This window comes from Bombus fervidus, chromosome 8, assembly GCF_041682495.2.
Source record: "Bombus fervidus isolate BK054 chromosome 8, iyBomFerv1, whole genome shotgun sequence".
Taxonomy (NCBI): domain Eukaryota; kingdom Metazoa; phylum Arthropoda; class Insecta; order Hymenoptera; family Apidae; genus Bombus; species Bombus fervidus.
The window spans coordinates 11937809-11951593 of NC_091524.1; the positions used below are offsets into that span (position 1 = coordinate 11937809).

Sequence of the window (13785 nt, forward strand, 5' to 3'; positions counted from 1 at the left end):
CGAGTCACATAAAAAACGATCGGCTGGTTGGTCCCCGTGGAATGGTCGCGTCAATTTTTCAGCGATAAGAGAAAAGACACGGACCTGTGGTCACAATGGAAAGTCACGAGGGCCACGAGGCACAGAGTCAGTCACGGCTCGGCAGTCGGCGTACACTGCAAGCCGAACGTCGCCGCCACGCGACTCCGAACTCGAAAGCAGAGCCGCGCAAGATGGTCGACGCTGAACCAACTCTTTCATTGGCTGTTCGCGGCGCTCAGGTATACGCGCGCCTGTTATCGTGTAGCAGAACGCGTTGTACCGTACTCGAAACCTACTGATAACAAACCGTGCGTCTATTTTGCATTCAAACCTCAAACAAATGGAAATTCGTTCGGTTGAATTGTTCAAGGATTCTTAGCGTTTTGTACAGTGGCTTGTAAAAACATTCGAATATTCGTAGAAATTTTTTATGGGTATATTACGTGTGATTTTTAATTCTCTAAAGCATCTATTTTTGTAGATCATTTTATACGTTATAATGCTATTTTTAAATTGATTTAATTTTTTGAATTTTACGCACGAAACATTTGTTCTTTTTTTTAGAACTCGGTGAAGTATGGGATCGTTAAAAACCGGAAATTTCATATGTTACGACTTATAAATGTGGAAATATTGTTCGTTAAATTTATTTTCGAACTTGCTATTGTTTATATCATCTCTTTATGACAAATGAATTCGCAGGAGTTTTTTGAAACCGGTTTTTTGAAAATCGATCGTTAATCATGTATCTGAGGGATTAAATTAAAAGGTGGAATTAATTAATTTGGATTTTGAGAAGCCCGTATATGTATAATGATTCAAAAATAAATTTGGTATTTTTGCAATTCAAAAGTCGATGAACGTTGGATGAATTCAAACGTAAGATACGTGCGATTGCAACCAGTGATATAATACAAATAGTTCATTGTTCTAATAAAGAATCGTATCGCAGTCTTACTTAATTTGAATAATTTAGATCTAAGATACGAATAATTGCAATCAATGATACAATAAAAACATCATTCATTTCCTAAGAATGAGTCATATAGTATAGAATCTATAAGAAATTGTATCTGTACTAAGGAATTCTTACCGAGCTTTCATAATGTAAGCGAGGTATTGTTCGGACAAATACGAGTGGTACTGTAATTATGATGACGCTCTATACGCAGTTGAGAAGAAGATTTTTAGAAGGACCGACCTTTTTGTCAGATTTTAGAATTTAATTTTTACATTGTAACATTTTACCATCTGATTGACAAGGTTGTTATTCAACCAGATACAGATGTTCTACTTTGACGTGCTGCTTTCCAAACAGGGGGGAAAACTGGATTCTATAATTAAATTCCTGTCCGCCTTTCAATCAAGTTATATTTTTGTTCCAAAAAATGAAAGTCAGTTCCTCTGACATCAGAGAACACGAGATATAATTACAAACTTCGGAAATTTTTTAATCCTATTCTTCCCCCGCAATGAAAAATGTAATATGTGTAAACGTTCGCGTAACATTAAAAATCTATAATTGGGAAATCACAGAAAAAAATGGAAAATACTCGAATAAATGTCTAATAATCTTTCGATGTAATAAAAATAGATACATCGTTAATATCACATTTATCTTAATTGCCCTCCTACATCGACTAAAACATTCATAATTAAAATCCAATTAGTCTTCGAATCGAAGCCAATCGGCGGCAGAGTGAAAATTACATTTTCATTTGGAAAGGGGAGCAATTAACGATCTCGCGAATAGAGTTATCCCTAGATTAGTCGACCCTGCAAGGAATGCAACTAACTGCAAATTTCCGGTGGGCTACATTCTAGGTAAAATGAACGTACATATGTGTGTACGAGCGAATAACATTTTATCAGACCTTCGTTTTCCAATTCCCTATCGTTACCTTCGTTTAACGCCTCTGCTGAGGATCCTATCGCACACATAAGCCTCCACAAGGTCATTGAATGCCTCCCTTTCCCTTCCGCAGCATTGTGGTGCTATATGCGTGATTATGCAAATTCTCTTGGCCGGACGAGCAAACAAGGAAACGCTTAGGTACACGCGTCTTCGATACTATAGTAAAATTTTGGATTTCCACATTGGTTTTCTGCATCGGTGAAATATTTGACTGGATGTTGTATGAATTAAAAATTTTATCTTCTTCTACGGCTTTGAATATTCGTACTTTTAATGAAGATATCGCGAACTCGAGTAATTACAAATTGATAGCAAAAATTGGCGTTAAGTTAACACAAAATGTTACTCGCGATCTTTCCAACCAATTTACATCATCGAGTTCTAGCTACCTACGTACATACTTAAATTTTACGCATACTTCCAGACAATTCTCATAACTGTTACAATATGTCTACCCTGCAGAGCGCTAAATATAACAATTTAACAATTACCGAATTGCATAGAGAATAGCATTAGATAGTGAGAAACTACGAAAATGTTAGTTGCCACGTCTTTCAAGGATACGAATAATTTTTCTCTCCTAATGGTGAGGAAATTTTGCATTCGTTAGCCGTCGTTTTCTGCCAGAGTTATGCGAGGATCATTAAACAAATTGCAAAAAGACCAACGATCCAGGATACGCGAGTTTACGAACGGCAGTGCGTGCGTGCCGCACACCGTGATTTGTAAATACAAGCACATCCTGCGCTCATGCTATCGTTCTACGTGCGTTCACATTTCGCGCTTACTACCCGTGTTCGAACGAACCTAACCAGGAGGCTGTAAATATATCAGCTGTTATCGTTAAACGTCCCCGAGAAGTAAGTTTCGTGTGTATTTGTTACAAGCCAAATCACGTTCATATCGGCTGATGAAAATTTACATTGTACGGTGGCGTAAATTGATGAAAGGAACGAATCTACATAATTAGTTACGATTTCTGATACATTGCATTAGATATGCAAATTAGATCAATGGTCCGTTCTTAGCTAATTGAACTGTCATTAAATTTCTTGTTTGCGTCAGAACCCGACTGCGATCTTGTATTTTATTCCTATCACGAATGGCAGTTGCGTTAACCGTTCTAAAATTTTCCTTTCAAGGTTTTCTCATATGGTGATAATCCCCTTGGCGTTCTTATATATAAATAGTACGATGATAAGAGAAATATAATTTTATGTTACACATAGATATTCCTGATGCCAAACGCCAACGAAAGTATAAGCTGCTCATTACGTGTGCTCATGAATTTAACTCGTAGAGAGCAATTGTCATTTTCAACGCGTCTCGAGAATTGGCAAGCTCGATCTTCGCTTCGTGATTCAAGGAAAGAAGGTCTGGGGAGCATCGATACCTAACCACAAAAAAGGTATCGACATAACGAAGGAGTTGACCACGAGATTGTGGTACACGAACGGATGACCCATGATCAGACAATGGATGCATTGCATTTACGTATTTACCGGTACAATGTTCGAGAAGTGAATAATACGATAATAGAACCAATTTCAATGGACGAATATAGATAAAAGGTTACGAATTATTTTGGAAAAACTGGTTTTGAATAAAAAATTGATAAAAAATGAATAAAATGTTATCGATACATACTGATAATGATTAATGACCATATAGGCAACACGAAAATTATTTCTTATATCGATGAAAGATGGAAGAGAGAAGGAAAATATTTATAACTTTTCTCTTTTCGAAACGAAACTTTTTTATTTCAAAAGTAAGAAATGTTTGGAGTGGGAACGAGTAATAAATGTTAGAAATCACATGACTGACATTTTTGTGTTTAAATAGTGGAAATATGGAAATACCGATGAAATGATAGTCACATCCCATTAAATCACATCGTTGCTGACATTTTATTTGTGACAATCTGCTAGCACCAACGTGATACATAAGCACGAATGAATGACATTCCATTGAATCGAGCTGCACACGCCTAAATACAGGGTTAAGTTCTAATCTAGCACGCAACCGGAAACACGAGTGCTTTACCAAACAATGCTTTCGAAAAAAAAAGAGCATAACAATGGAAAACAATAACGACACACGGTGCGTGCAATATACATTCACGCAAGGGAAGCTTTGGTCAGTATTTCCCTGCTGTTGTTCTCATTGTGTCAATTTCCTAGATACATCTTTCGGAGAATTTAATTTTTGCATGAATATTTCAGCTCGTCTTCAAATCCTTTCATCTCGTATAAAAAATTATGAAATTCGAATCTCAATTGGAGGAGAATTTTTTCTATCGTTCTAAGAATAGCTAGTTGATGAAATTTACATTTAAATTTAATTAAAAGAATACTAAATTTAATTATAATTTAAAGGAGTACTAAATTTAGTCGTTCGGTATAATATACCTAAAAGATTGTAAAAAAAGATTATAATTCGATAAGACAATTTCGTAGAAATATATATACTTAATAAATTTTAAAATAGATAAGTTAAAAGATAAATTGATATATTTTCAATTACAAGATAGTCATCTATGTACCAAGACCGTTACACGACTTAGCGCTTTCGATCAGAAAATATTTTTAATTAAAATAATCTCAATCGCTCGAATTATAGATGGAATTTGCCCACCCAATTTACTAATTCTTCTTTATGCTGTTGTTATAACAAGATAAAGAAACACGTGTTCACTTTCAACCATCAGTAATCGCGGGTATACATACAAACACATATTTTCTGTAATTTACTCGCCACCGTTGAGGAAACGCATTTCTTTTATGCGATCCAGCAACAAAGGCCGTTCCATACAAAGGTATGCACGCGACGTGAAAGCACCGTGAAAACGGATTGAACGTTTCGCGGTGTTACATGTGCGTTAAGCTTTATACGCCGCGCGTATATATATACTCAAAGGAAAATTAATCCACGTTCTTTCTCCGGTGGCAAGCAAGATTGCAACTTTCTTCCTTTTTCTCTTTTTCTTCCCCATGCTCGTGAAATTCGACGCGACTTTGAATATTAAACAGAGGCTCGATGAAGTCGAGAATTCGCAAACAGCGCGCGCGCTCGTTTAATCAGAATATTATATGCAAATTTTATTGATTGTAAACCTTACGCAACTTATTATATACCTCTCCTTGAAACAAAACAAAAAGCAATCAAGATGATATGTTTACGCGGGATTGCCTGTTCTTCGTTTTCGTCCATTTGAAATTTAAATGAAACTGGTTTTGTTAGTAGCTCCTCGAAATTTTGGTATAAAAAAACGTGAACAAATAATATAAAAAAGGAGAGGAAAAGGAAAAAGATGTAAACGAGAAATGATCTAATCTGCATAAATCTAAGTGTAAGCATACAGTTTGATACTAACGTTGTACCGTTACAGAAATTATCATTCCATATGCCTATAAATATTATCGAGGTGATGTCCCAAACTGGTTTTAGGTATTTGGTGCGGGACACAAAACATGGCCGTGGACCAGCACAGCTGCACGATCAACCGGTTTCTCTGATTACAGTCGACTGAATGTACAGTCATCGAATATAGGCGTAAATACGTAATAAGTATTGTATTCCATATAAGCGTTAATTACATTAAAATGATATATTGAGTATACCATCATTTGCTATTTATTATTAAAGACAAAAGTGTATACATTTTTTACTATAGTAATTTTCTTTCCCTATTATTTCACTATTTTACATTATTGTATTTCATTCATAGCAGAATAAAGTATATAGGCTCTTAAATTTGTCTAAAAATTAATTTATGGATTGCGCTAATAAAAAACTGAAAATTTAGATAAATGAAATTAATAAATTAAGTTACATTAAATTTAAAATATGCTTTGGAACTTTAACATACCACCAGGAGCGCCACTGACTAATTACATGGTTTTTAAATAGAATGAGATTCGAATGTGAATGCGTCATTGATGATACCATAAATGCACGTAAGCCAAGAACAAGAATACAGTTGCGTAGCGTATCTCATTATAGCGAAACGTGATCAGCTGTTGATCACAAGTATTCTAACATTAGAAGGGAAATCCATCACTTAACGATATTAACTCTATCAACCTGACAATTTGCATAGCGCAAATCAATTCTTTTGCGCACGAAATAATATTTTAAAAAGAATCTTACATCATGGTAAGCACAGAAAAACTTTTTTAAATAGAGGTTATGTCATTTTGAACATTTCTGGTTCCTAACAAGGGATGCCATATATTGCAGAACAAAAGTTAAAATAAATAATTAAATGAACTTTTAATGGTCGAAATGCAATAAAGCATAAAATAAAATATAAAAGATTTTCATATTATTTTACAAGTTAGTCCTTAATATATAAACTAGTTAACCTAAATTTATTAACTCAGCAAGATCCAAATGAAGACACAGAGTGGAATGACATTCTCAGAAGAAAAGGGATTATACCAGAGAAAGAGAAAGAAGTTACGGAAGATCAAATCGTTGACATTGTGGAAAATGCTGTAAATGAGAAAACTGGGCGTGGTAATTGAATGTTTATTTTATTTGTCTCATGTTGATACAATTCCAAACTAAAATTTATTAATCTAGATATTTTCTATTTCTTATAGCTGCCAATGATTTAGAAAATAAGACGCTAGATGAATTGGATGAACTAGAGGACGAAGAAGATGAGAAAGTTCTATTGGAATATCGAAGAAAGAGAATAGCAGAACTGAAAGAGTTAGCTGACAAATCTAAATATGGTGAAGTTATAGAAATATCAGCAAACGATTATATTCGAGAAGTAAATAAAGCAGGAGATGATGTTTGGGTTATACTTCATTTATATAAGGCTGGGTATATATAATACACCTCTATTCATAGATATTACATATCAAAATTCTTAATAGAAATGTTAAGATATTAAGAGAATCTTATGTCTTTACGATTTTTGTTTTAGCATTCCCCTCTGCTCGTTAATAAATCATTATTTAACTAACTTAGCAAAAAAATTTCCTGCGACAAAATTTTTGAAAAGTATTTCTACTACTTGCATTCCCAACTGGCCTGATAGCAATCTTCCTACAATTTTTATCTACCACAATGCACGCATGATAAAACAAATTGTTGGCCCAATCGAATTAAGAGGCATGAAATTAACTGAAGCAGGCATGTATAATTGGAAATTTAATGAAAAATCTATTCTGGTAATTTGTCTTGATTCTATTGGTACTCATATAAACTTATTATACGTGTTATTATAGAACTGGAATGGATGTTAGGACAGGCAGGAGCTGTACCAACGAAAATTACCGAAGATCCCAAGCCAAAAGTCAGGGATGTCTTATTTTCTGTATTAAGGCATGAAAGTAATGACAAATATGACGATGTTGCTGATAGTAATGATTGGTAATCCTATTTATATTAGGTATTCAAAGAAGCTGATCTACTGTTTGAATACTATTATTAAGCATGAAATATTTAATTTATTTCAATATCACACATATTTTATCACACACAACTCATCTTTAGTTACTTTTGAAATCTTATTATAAATAATCTTATTGTCACAATAAAATATTTTATTATCACATTATCAACTTAAAAATTATAATTTCTACCATTTTTCTACACCTTTATCACATTACACTTTTATAAAATAATTATTATTATAATATTGTAGAATATAACACACAATCTACCTCTAAACGAAAAATTGCAAATTTAACCTTGTTTACATTTTGAAGATTTGAAAAAGATTCTCAATATAGTAACACACTTCTACACTATCCAAATTTCTCTTTTAAATGATAATATATATATAATTATGTATTAAATTTAACTTACAAAAACGTATGGTGTGTGCCATTGTCGATACAATCTGCATTTCATTTCATGATCATTGTTGTTTCGAACTTCGATGCCTTTGTATTTTTAATTTCTTGATGAATTTCGATAAATCTATATCAAAGATATAAAAAAATAATAAATCAAAAGATACGAAGACTTAAAAATTAATGGAAGCTTACTGAAAAAAATACTAACCACACGTAAGATTTCTAGTCCTCGGAAGTTTTAAGTTTTAATTTCTTAGGGATGTTTACATTCTGTCGTTCAAGGACTTCTCAGGTTTCGTTCTTCTTATCTAAGCACAACTAAAGTTTCTTTATAGGATTTCATGGAGCGTAGTTTAGTTTCTGTCGCCAAACGGTACGGTTTGAAACGTTTCATATCTGTCACATTAGTTACATATATATTTTTTGTTGTAATAATCGGTATATAAGTGTTGGAAAGGTGATGGTGTTTGTATTTGTGATTACAGTGTTAAACATCGTTTGAACTATGGTCAGAAAAGCTAGGTAAGTTTTTCTATGATATTCGGCTTATTAAAACAAAAAGCAATTAATTATCCGCTGACAGAAATATTTGCTATCGTTTTAATATTGCAACAATTATCTTTTATGCTCTCTTACATATTTAATTAAAAAAAAATTATCTTATAATTTGTTTCTTTTCTATAATGCTTATTTTAAAAAATGTAATGAATTTATAGCTTTTTTTGGTATTTATTTTCTATTATGAAACATAAAAACTATTTTGTTATAGAATTTCTGGTATATCTTTTTAATTGCTACCTATTATTATATTTTTTAGCTACAATGAATAGTACGATATAGTCATAATATGTAAATGAAAGAAATGAAAAAATTCATTGGAATATCTAAACAATATTATTAAGAATGTACGAAGACCTAAGTAATTTTATCGCATTTGACTATAATACTATTTGGAATATGCATAGTGAAAGTTCACAAAATATGTACCAAAACACAGTTCTATTAGATATAATGCAGGATAATGAACCATCTAAAGAAATTAATACGGATGAAGAAAAAAATCATTTTGTAGAATTAAATAATTTCAAATCTGATAACATATTACATAATAAAATATCACACAATACTAGTACAAAACAGGACATATCAATATTGAATAAGACACATCGCACAGTTCCTAATATTTTAAAGAGTAGTTCAAGATCACATAGAATATCTGAAGTAGATGCAACAAAACCAAATTGCTTTTTTGAAGATATTGCAAAAACAGAGCAACAAGTTTTACTTGTTCCTAACGCAGCATCAAAGCATATTTGCTCTGAAAATACATTTGTTAAAGAACCTAAATATAAAAAAGTATCAAGGAGAAGGAAACAAAAATTTAGCTATGTGAACGCCTGGAACATTTGCTCCTTTGTTGACAAGGAGAAGGAAGTATTGGATAAAAACGTTTGTATGTCAACAGAGATAGACAGTTCTGCACAAAAAAATAAGTTGAAGCATTACACTAACAAGCAGGATAAAAAACAAGGAATATCTGTTCTTAAAAGTGAACAAGAAAGACTTGTATCTTCAATGTCTCAGAATGTATTAACAGATTGTACCTCCAAAAGTCAGGACCCTTTATCTTTGGAAGAAATTGAATCAAATAATTTTCAAGATTCAATTGATTTCTCAAGCAATGAAATATTTAATACATTTTATTACGAATCTTATGACAACAATAAGTTAGATTGTTTTATAGGGTATACAGAGAATTCTGATGACATATATAATTCTTTTAGTTCAAAACATAGTGATTATCAAGTAAAAGAACTTGATATGAATTATAATGAAATAGATACATATGAGACAATGGCAGATTGGTCCTTAACAGACAATGAACAAGATGAAATAGATATTTCAATAAGAAAACCTGTAATGTCTCCAGATTATTGGATCGAAGATCTCTTCAGTGATAGAAAATCAAAATGTTCATGCTGTGATTATTCTTGCCACGAGGATTATGCTCCAAATTTGTTTACAACTAGTGAAATTAATACTTATACAAAAGACAGACTATCAACAGAAATTTTTAATGGTGATTCACAAGCTAATTTGGACAATACAGATTTATATACCTCTAATAGTACATACATAACTGATAATGTTTTAAGCGAGGACAGCAGTAGAACATGTTCACCGCTTATTGACATTGAAAGCTCTTTGCAAATTACGGATGATATTGACTCAACGTTGATAAAATTTTTTAATTATTCATGTCAAAAAAATATTGAAGAAGGAATATCTAAACAATTTACATGTACACAAGAACAAGAAGAAACATTACAAATTCAAAACAACAACGAATATAAACATATTACAAAAAAGAACGAGTAAGTTAATTTTTTCATGTTATTTCCATAAAATGTGGAAAATTAAAAAAATATTCTTTTTCGAATTGCATTTTCAAAGCATTCATTGAATAAGCTGTATGGTATGAAGAAATTTCGAAGATTTCTAGGTTGCCTCTATTTTTTTAAATGGCATGTTATGCTTTTATATTCTTAATAGTAAAGCGGACATTTGAATTCGTTTGCATCAACGCGATATTACAATCACCACATTTTTTACGTCTGTTCACTTATCATTCCGGATTGATTATGTACATATCACAAGACCACAATCATTCTTTGTTTCTTATCTCCCGCTTAGGATACACACTATAAGAATAAAATAATTTCTAATAAATTTTTAATAACAGAAGTGTAATAAAATGCAACAAATTGTATGTTACAAATGTGTATATATATATATATTAAAAACCAGTAAAGCCGTTTGAATATCTGCTATATCATTAGTAATATAAAAGTGTAACAATTATTTTAAAAAATAAAGGTAATATGGAAGTTCTCGAAAATCTTCAATCCATAAAGCAAAATTATCACTGACTGACATTACAGAAAATTATTATATGTTATGGTCTCCTTCGTATGACACAGTTTTTGTAAATAAAGTTTTTTCATATTTCTAAAAATAACGAGTATTTAGGTTAATCAAAGTTGGTAGAACATCTCGTATATCATATATCGTATTATAGCGATACTTTTGTAAAGGAAATTTTTGCAATGCAAAGATGCATCTAAAATTTTTGTTGTTGTCCTAAATTTTGTATTTTATGAGATACACTTGTAGGTTTCAGTGTTCATCATGTTTATTATCATTCGCAAGCGCGCGTACAATGGCAATACATCAAGCTGCAGCGCATGGAGGTAAATGTACTATTTTATCCCGAATAAAGTATGGTGTTTGTCATCGAATTTCTTTTCAGGTATGTACATAATACTTTGCGAAAGTTGTGGTAGGCTTTTCAATCGGAAATATCATTTCAATAGGCATTTCATTCATTGCCACCGTATGAAAGAACCTTTCAATTGCGACATGTGCTTTAGAAAATATAGGTAAAAAAGGGAGACTAAGATGTATAAAGTTTCCAAATAAGACCTTTCAAATCTCAAAATTTGTTAGATTTATTCATAGAAATTTGTTTTCAGACACAAGTCGTCTTTACTTCACCACTTAAAAGCAGTGCACCAGGTTCATTATACTCGTAGTCGTTCGTCAACATTCACTTGTAAAGTGTGCCAAAAAGTTTATAGCAAATTTGGTGCTTTTGAAAATCATGTGAAAACCCATAAAAACGCTTGGTAAGTTTAACTTACTGATGTTAAAAAAAAAAAAAAACAAATATATCTAGCAATTATATTACCATTTAAATATTTCAAAGTCATTAATCTAATTCAAGTAGATATTATTGAAATTTTATATTTATATCTATATTTATTTTTTATTTGCTGACGTTACCTTTTTAGTAATATTATTTTAATGCTGTTAGGATCGCGTTAGATATAACTATAAAATAATTCTTACTACGATCCAACATAAGATAATAATATAAGAAAAAGTAACTCAGATTATTTATATACTTGAAAATATAATATTTTGTATCTTGGTTATTTTTATTTATTTTTCTATTTGTTTATATATTTTTACTAGATTATATCCTGTTCTGTTATGTACTTATAATACCTTTATATGTATTCTTATTTATATCGACAAAAGAATAGCATTTTAAATGAACTACTTTTTTACATGTAATCGATACGAAGTGATACGTCAATTAAGATTATAGTATTATATAATCCAGATCTAACAGCCGTAATAAAATAAAAATTTTCCTTTTTCATTTTTGAGGCTATTATGAAATGTTGAAATGTTTTATTTTTGTATCTGTATTTGATGAAACTGTAATACCTGAGATGTAAAAAATGTGATTGTAAAATTTTTAATAAAATACTTAATGTGAAAATGTTTTACTTGATAATGTATGTTTAAGAATAACAATAAATTGAATTTTATTTTCAGAGATACTTTTATTTCATCCAAATAAATGTAGCTTTATAAACTCTATCAGAGTGAAAAATAATCTGTGTGCAATACACGAAAAACGATAAAGAGAAACAAGTGATGACACATATATTATCAGATATTAAAAAAAAAAAATTGTTCTAAGTCAAATCTCTAATATTGTCTCACATAACATATACATGCATTAACATATATATTATATATATAGCATTTCAAACTCATTTTATTGAAGGGAAATGAATAAATTTTCGTTTTGTATTTATAAAAAATAAAATAAAAAATAAATGTCTAAATAATATAAATCGACTTAAAATATTTTTGTTTTTACCTTAATTCGGTAAGTAGAAAAATTTCAATCAGTTGTTGATCATAGTTTTCGCGATAATCATTTTGATATGTGAGAATTTTTACGTGAGTCGACACATTGATATGGATGTAATAGTCTATTACACCATTATTAACTTTCCACCTAAGAGTGTTACCATGTATGCCATTAAAGAAAAGCAAAAAATTTACGTCGTAATAAAACCACGAATCATTTCGACGAAGAAAGGCATTTATTGAGTTACTATAAATCCAATGGTTTCATGCTTCATTGATTTATCTTACATAATAAATAATGTAAGTAACAACATATATCTAATTAATTGACACAATTATTTAATAATTAAATTAGTTACGAGGTTATATTACAAATTACGATGAAGTAATTTTTACAAAAATATAAATTTCGATATAACAACGTAATATATTTATATAATAATAATAAAGTAATATATTTATTTCTAAGTTCAATAATAAAATTATAAATCTGCAAATTGTGAGAATTCAATACGTTATCATATGAATTACTAGACTACGATGTATATGTTTTATTTCATTTTTTCAACAACAATAACAAAATAATATAAATAAATTGCATGTTATAACTGTTGCTATACATGATTAATGAAAGTACCTACATCAAGATACTAAGAAATACCTTCTCATAACTACATGCTGGAGATTACAAGAAAGAAATAGAATAAAAACTAAAAGCAGCCCCTTGTGGCTCACGATTCTAGTCACGGCGTCGTTCTTCGAAATATCGACGATTCCTCGCTATTTATACGTTGGCTTTCCCTCGTAAATCGTAAAAAGGTTCTGTCTCGTATACCTTAGAATATACCGACGATCGTACCGGCGTGGTGCAATGGATAAAATACAATTCTGTCGGTTTTACCGCCGCGCAATTTATGCAGTTCAATTGAAAAAATTTTACCTACTCATAAATTTTCTGCTTTCTTTAGTCATTTCAGGTCTTAGAATAAGTTCTTACATCATTTCTAATACCTATGACTCTTGTTTAATAGACTGTTAATTTTATCTTGTTGATTAACACGTTGACATTTTCGTTGAGAAGAGTAAGCGGAAATGTTAAAGGTCTAATGATAAAGTTCATGAAATATTCTTTGTCCTATGTTAAATTGTAAAGATTATGCAGGACATAAAATACTGTTTTTTAAGTATTAATCCGTTGCACATTTTTAAACGACAGTTTGTTAATATGCTGTTGAGATGAAGAATTAATAACGTGTCATTTTTTTAATAACTTATTTTATTACTTCGTATTGTTCATATATAAAA

The 13785-nt window shown here is 30.8% G+C and overlaps 3 protein-coding genes across 15 annotated transcripts in view; 2 read left to right on the forward strand and 1 right to left on the reverse strand.

Moving 5' to 3' along the window:
- Ec (ubiquitin specific peptidase echinus) overlaps window positions 1–7864 on the reverse strand; it is a 135975-nt gene extending 128111 nt beyond the window's left edge. Inside the window, exon 1 of the mRNA XM_072009314.1 lies at window positions 7763–7864. The gene's annotated coding sequence lies outside the window, so the exon portion shown is untranslated. The remainder of the gene's footprint in view (window positions 1–7762) is intronic.
- Viaf (viral IAP-associated factor) lies at window positions 96–8274 on the forward strand. 5 transcript variants are annotated; one of them, XM_072009327.1, is made up of 7 exons: window positions 96–260; window positions 5387–5491; window positions 6322–6457; window positions 6544–6772; window positions 6876–7084; window positions 7180–7343; window positions 8238–8274. In XM_072009327.1, the coding sequence occupies exons 1-6, from the start codon at window positions 96–98 to the stop codon at window positions 7326–7328; spliced, it is 993 nt and encodes a 330-aa protein (XP_071865428.1). In that variant the 3' UTR covers window positions 7329–7343; window positions 8238–8274. The 5 variants fall into 5 exon arrangements, with proteins under 5 accessions (XP_071865428.1, XP_071865427.1, XP_071865429.1 ...); XM_072009326.1 differs by lacking the exon at window positions 8238–8274 and having other exon boundaries at window positions 7180–7511; XM_072009328.1 differs by lacking the exons at window positions 96–260; window positions 8238–8274 and adding an exon at window positions 437–466 and having other exon boundaries at window positions 7180–7511.
- LOC139990238 (uncharacterized) lies at window positions 8158–12413 on the forward strand. 9 transcript variants are annotated; one of them, XR_011800527.1, is made up of 6 exons: window positions 8158–8274; window positions 8570–10127; window positions 10927–11003; window positions 11063–11192; window positions 11272–11438; window positions 12157–12413. XR_011800527.1 is itself a non-coding variant. In XM_072009319.1 (6 exons), coding segments are annotated over exons 2-6 (1833 nt in total). In that variant the 5' UTR covers window positions 8158–8274; window positions 8570–8655; the 3' UTR covers window positions 12158–12410. The 9 variants fall into 9 exon arrangements, 7 of the variants coding, with proteins under 7 accessions (XP_071865420.1, XP_071865424.1, XP_071865423.1 ...); XM_072009319.1 differs by having other exon boundaries at window positions 11286–11438; window positions 12157–12410; XR_011800528.1 differs by lacking the exon at window positions 11063–11192 and having other exon boundaries at window positions 11286–11438.
- Window positions 12414–13785: the final 1372 nt, after the last annotated feature.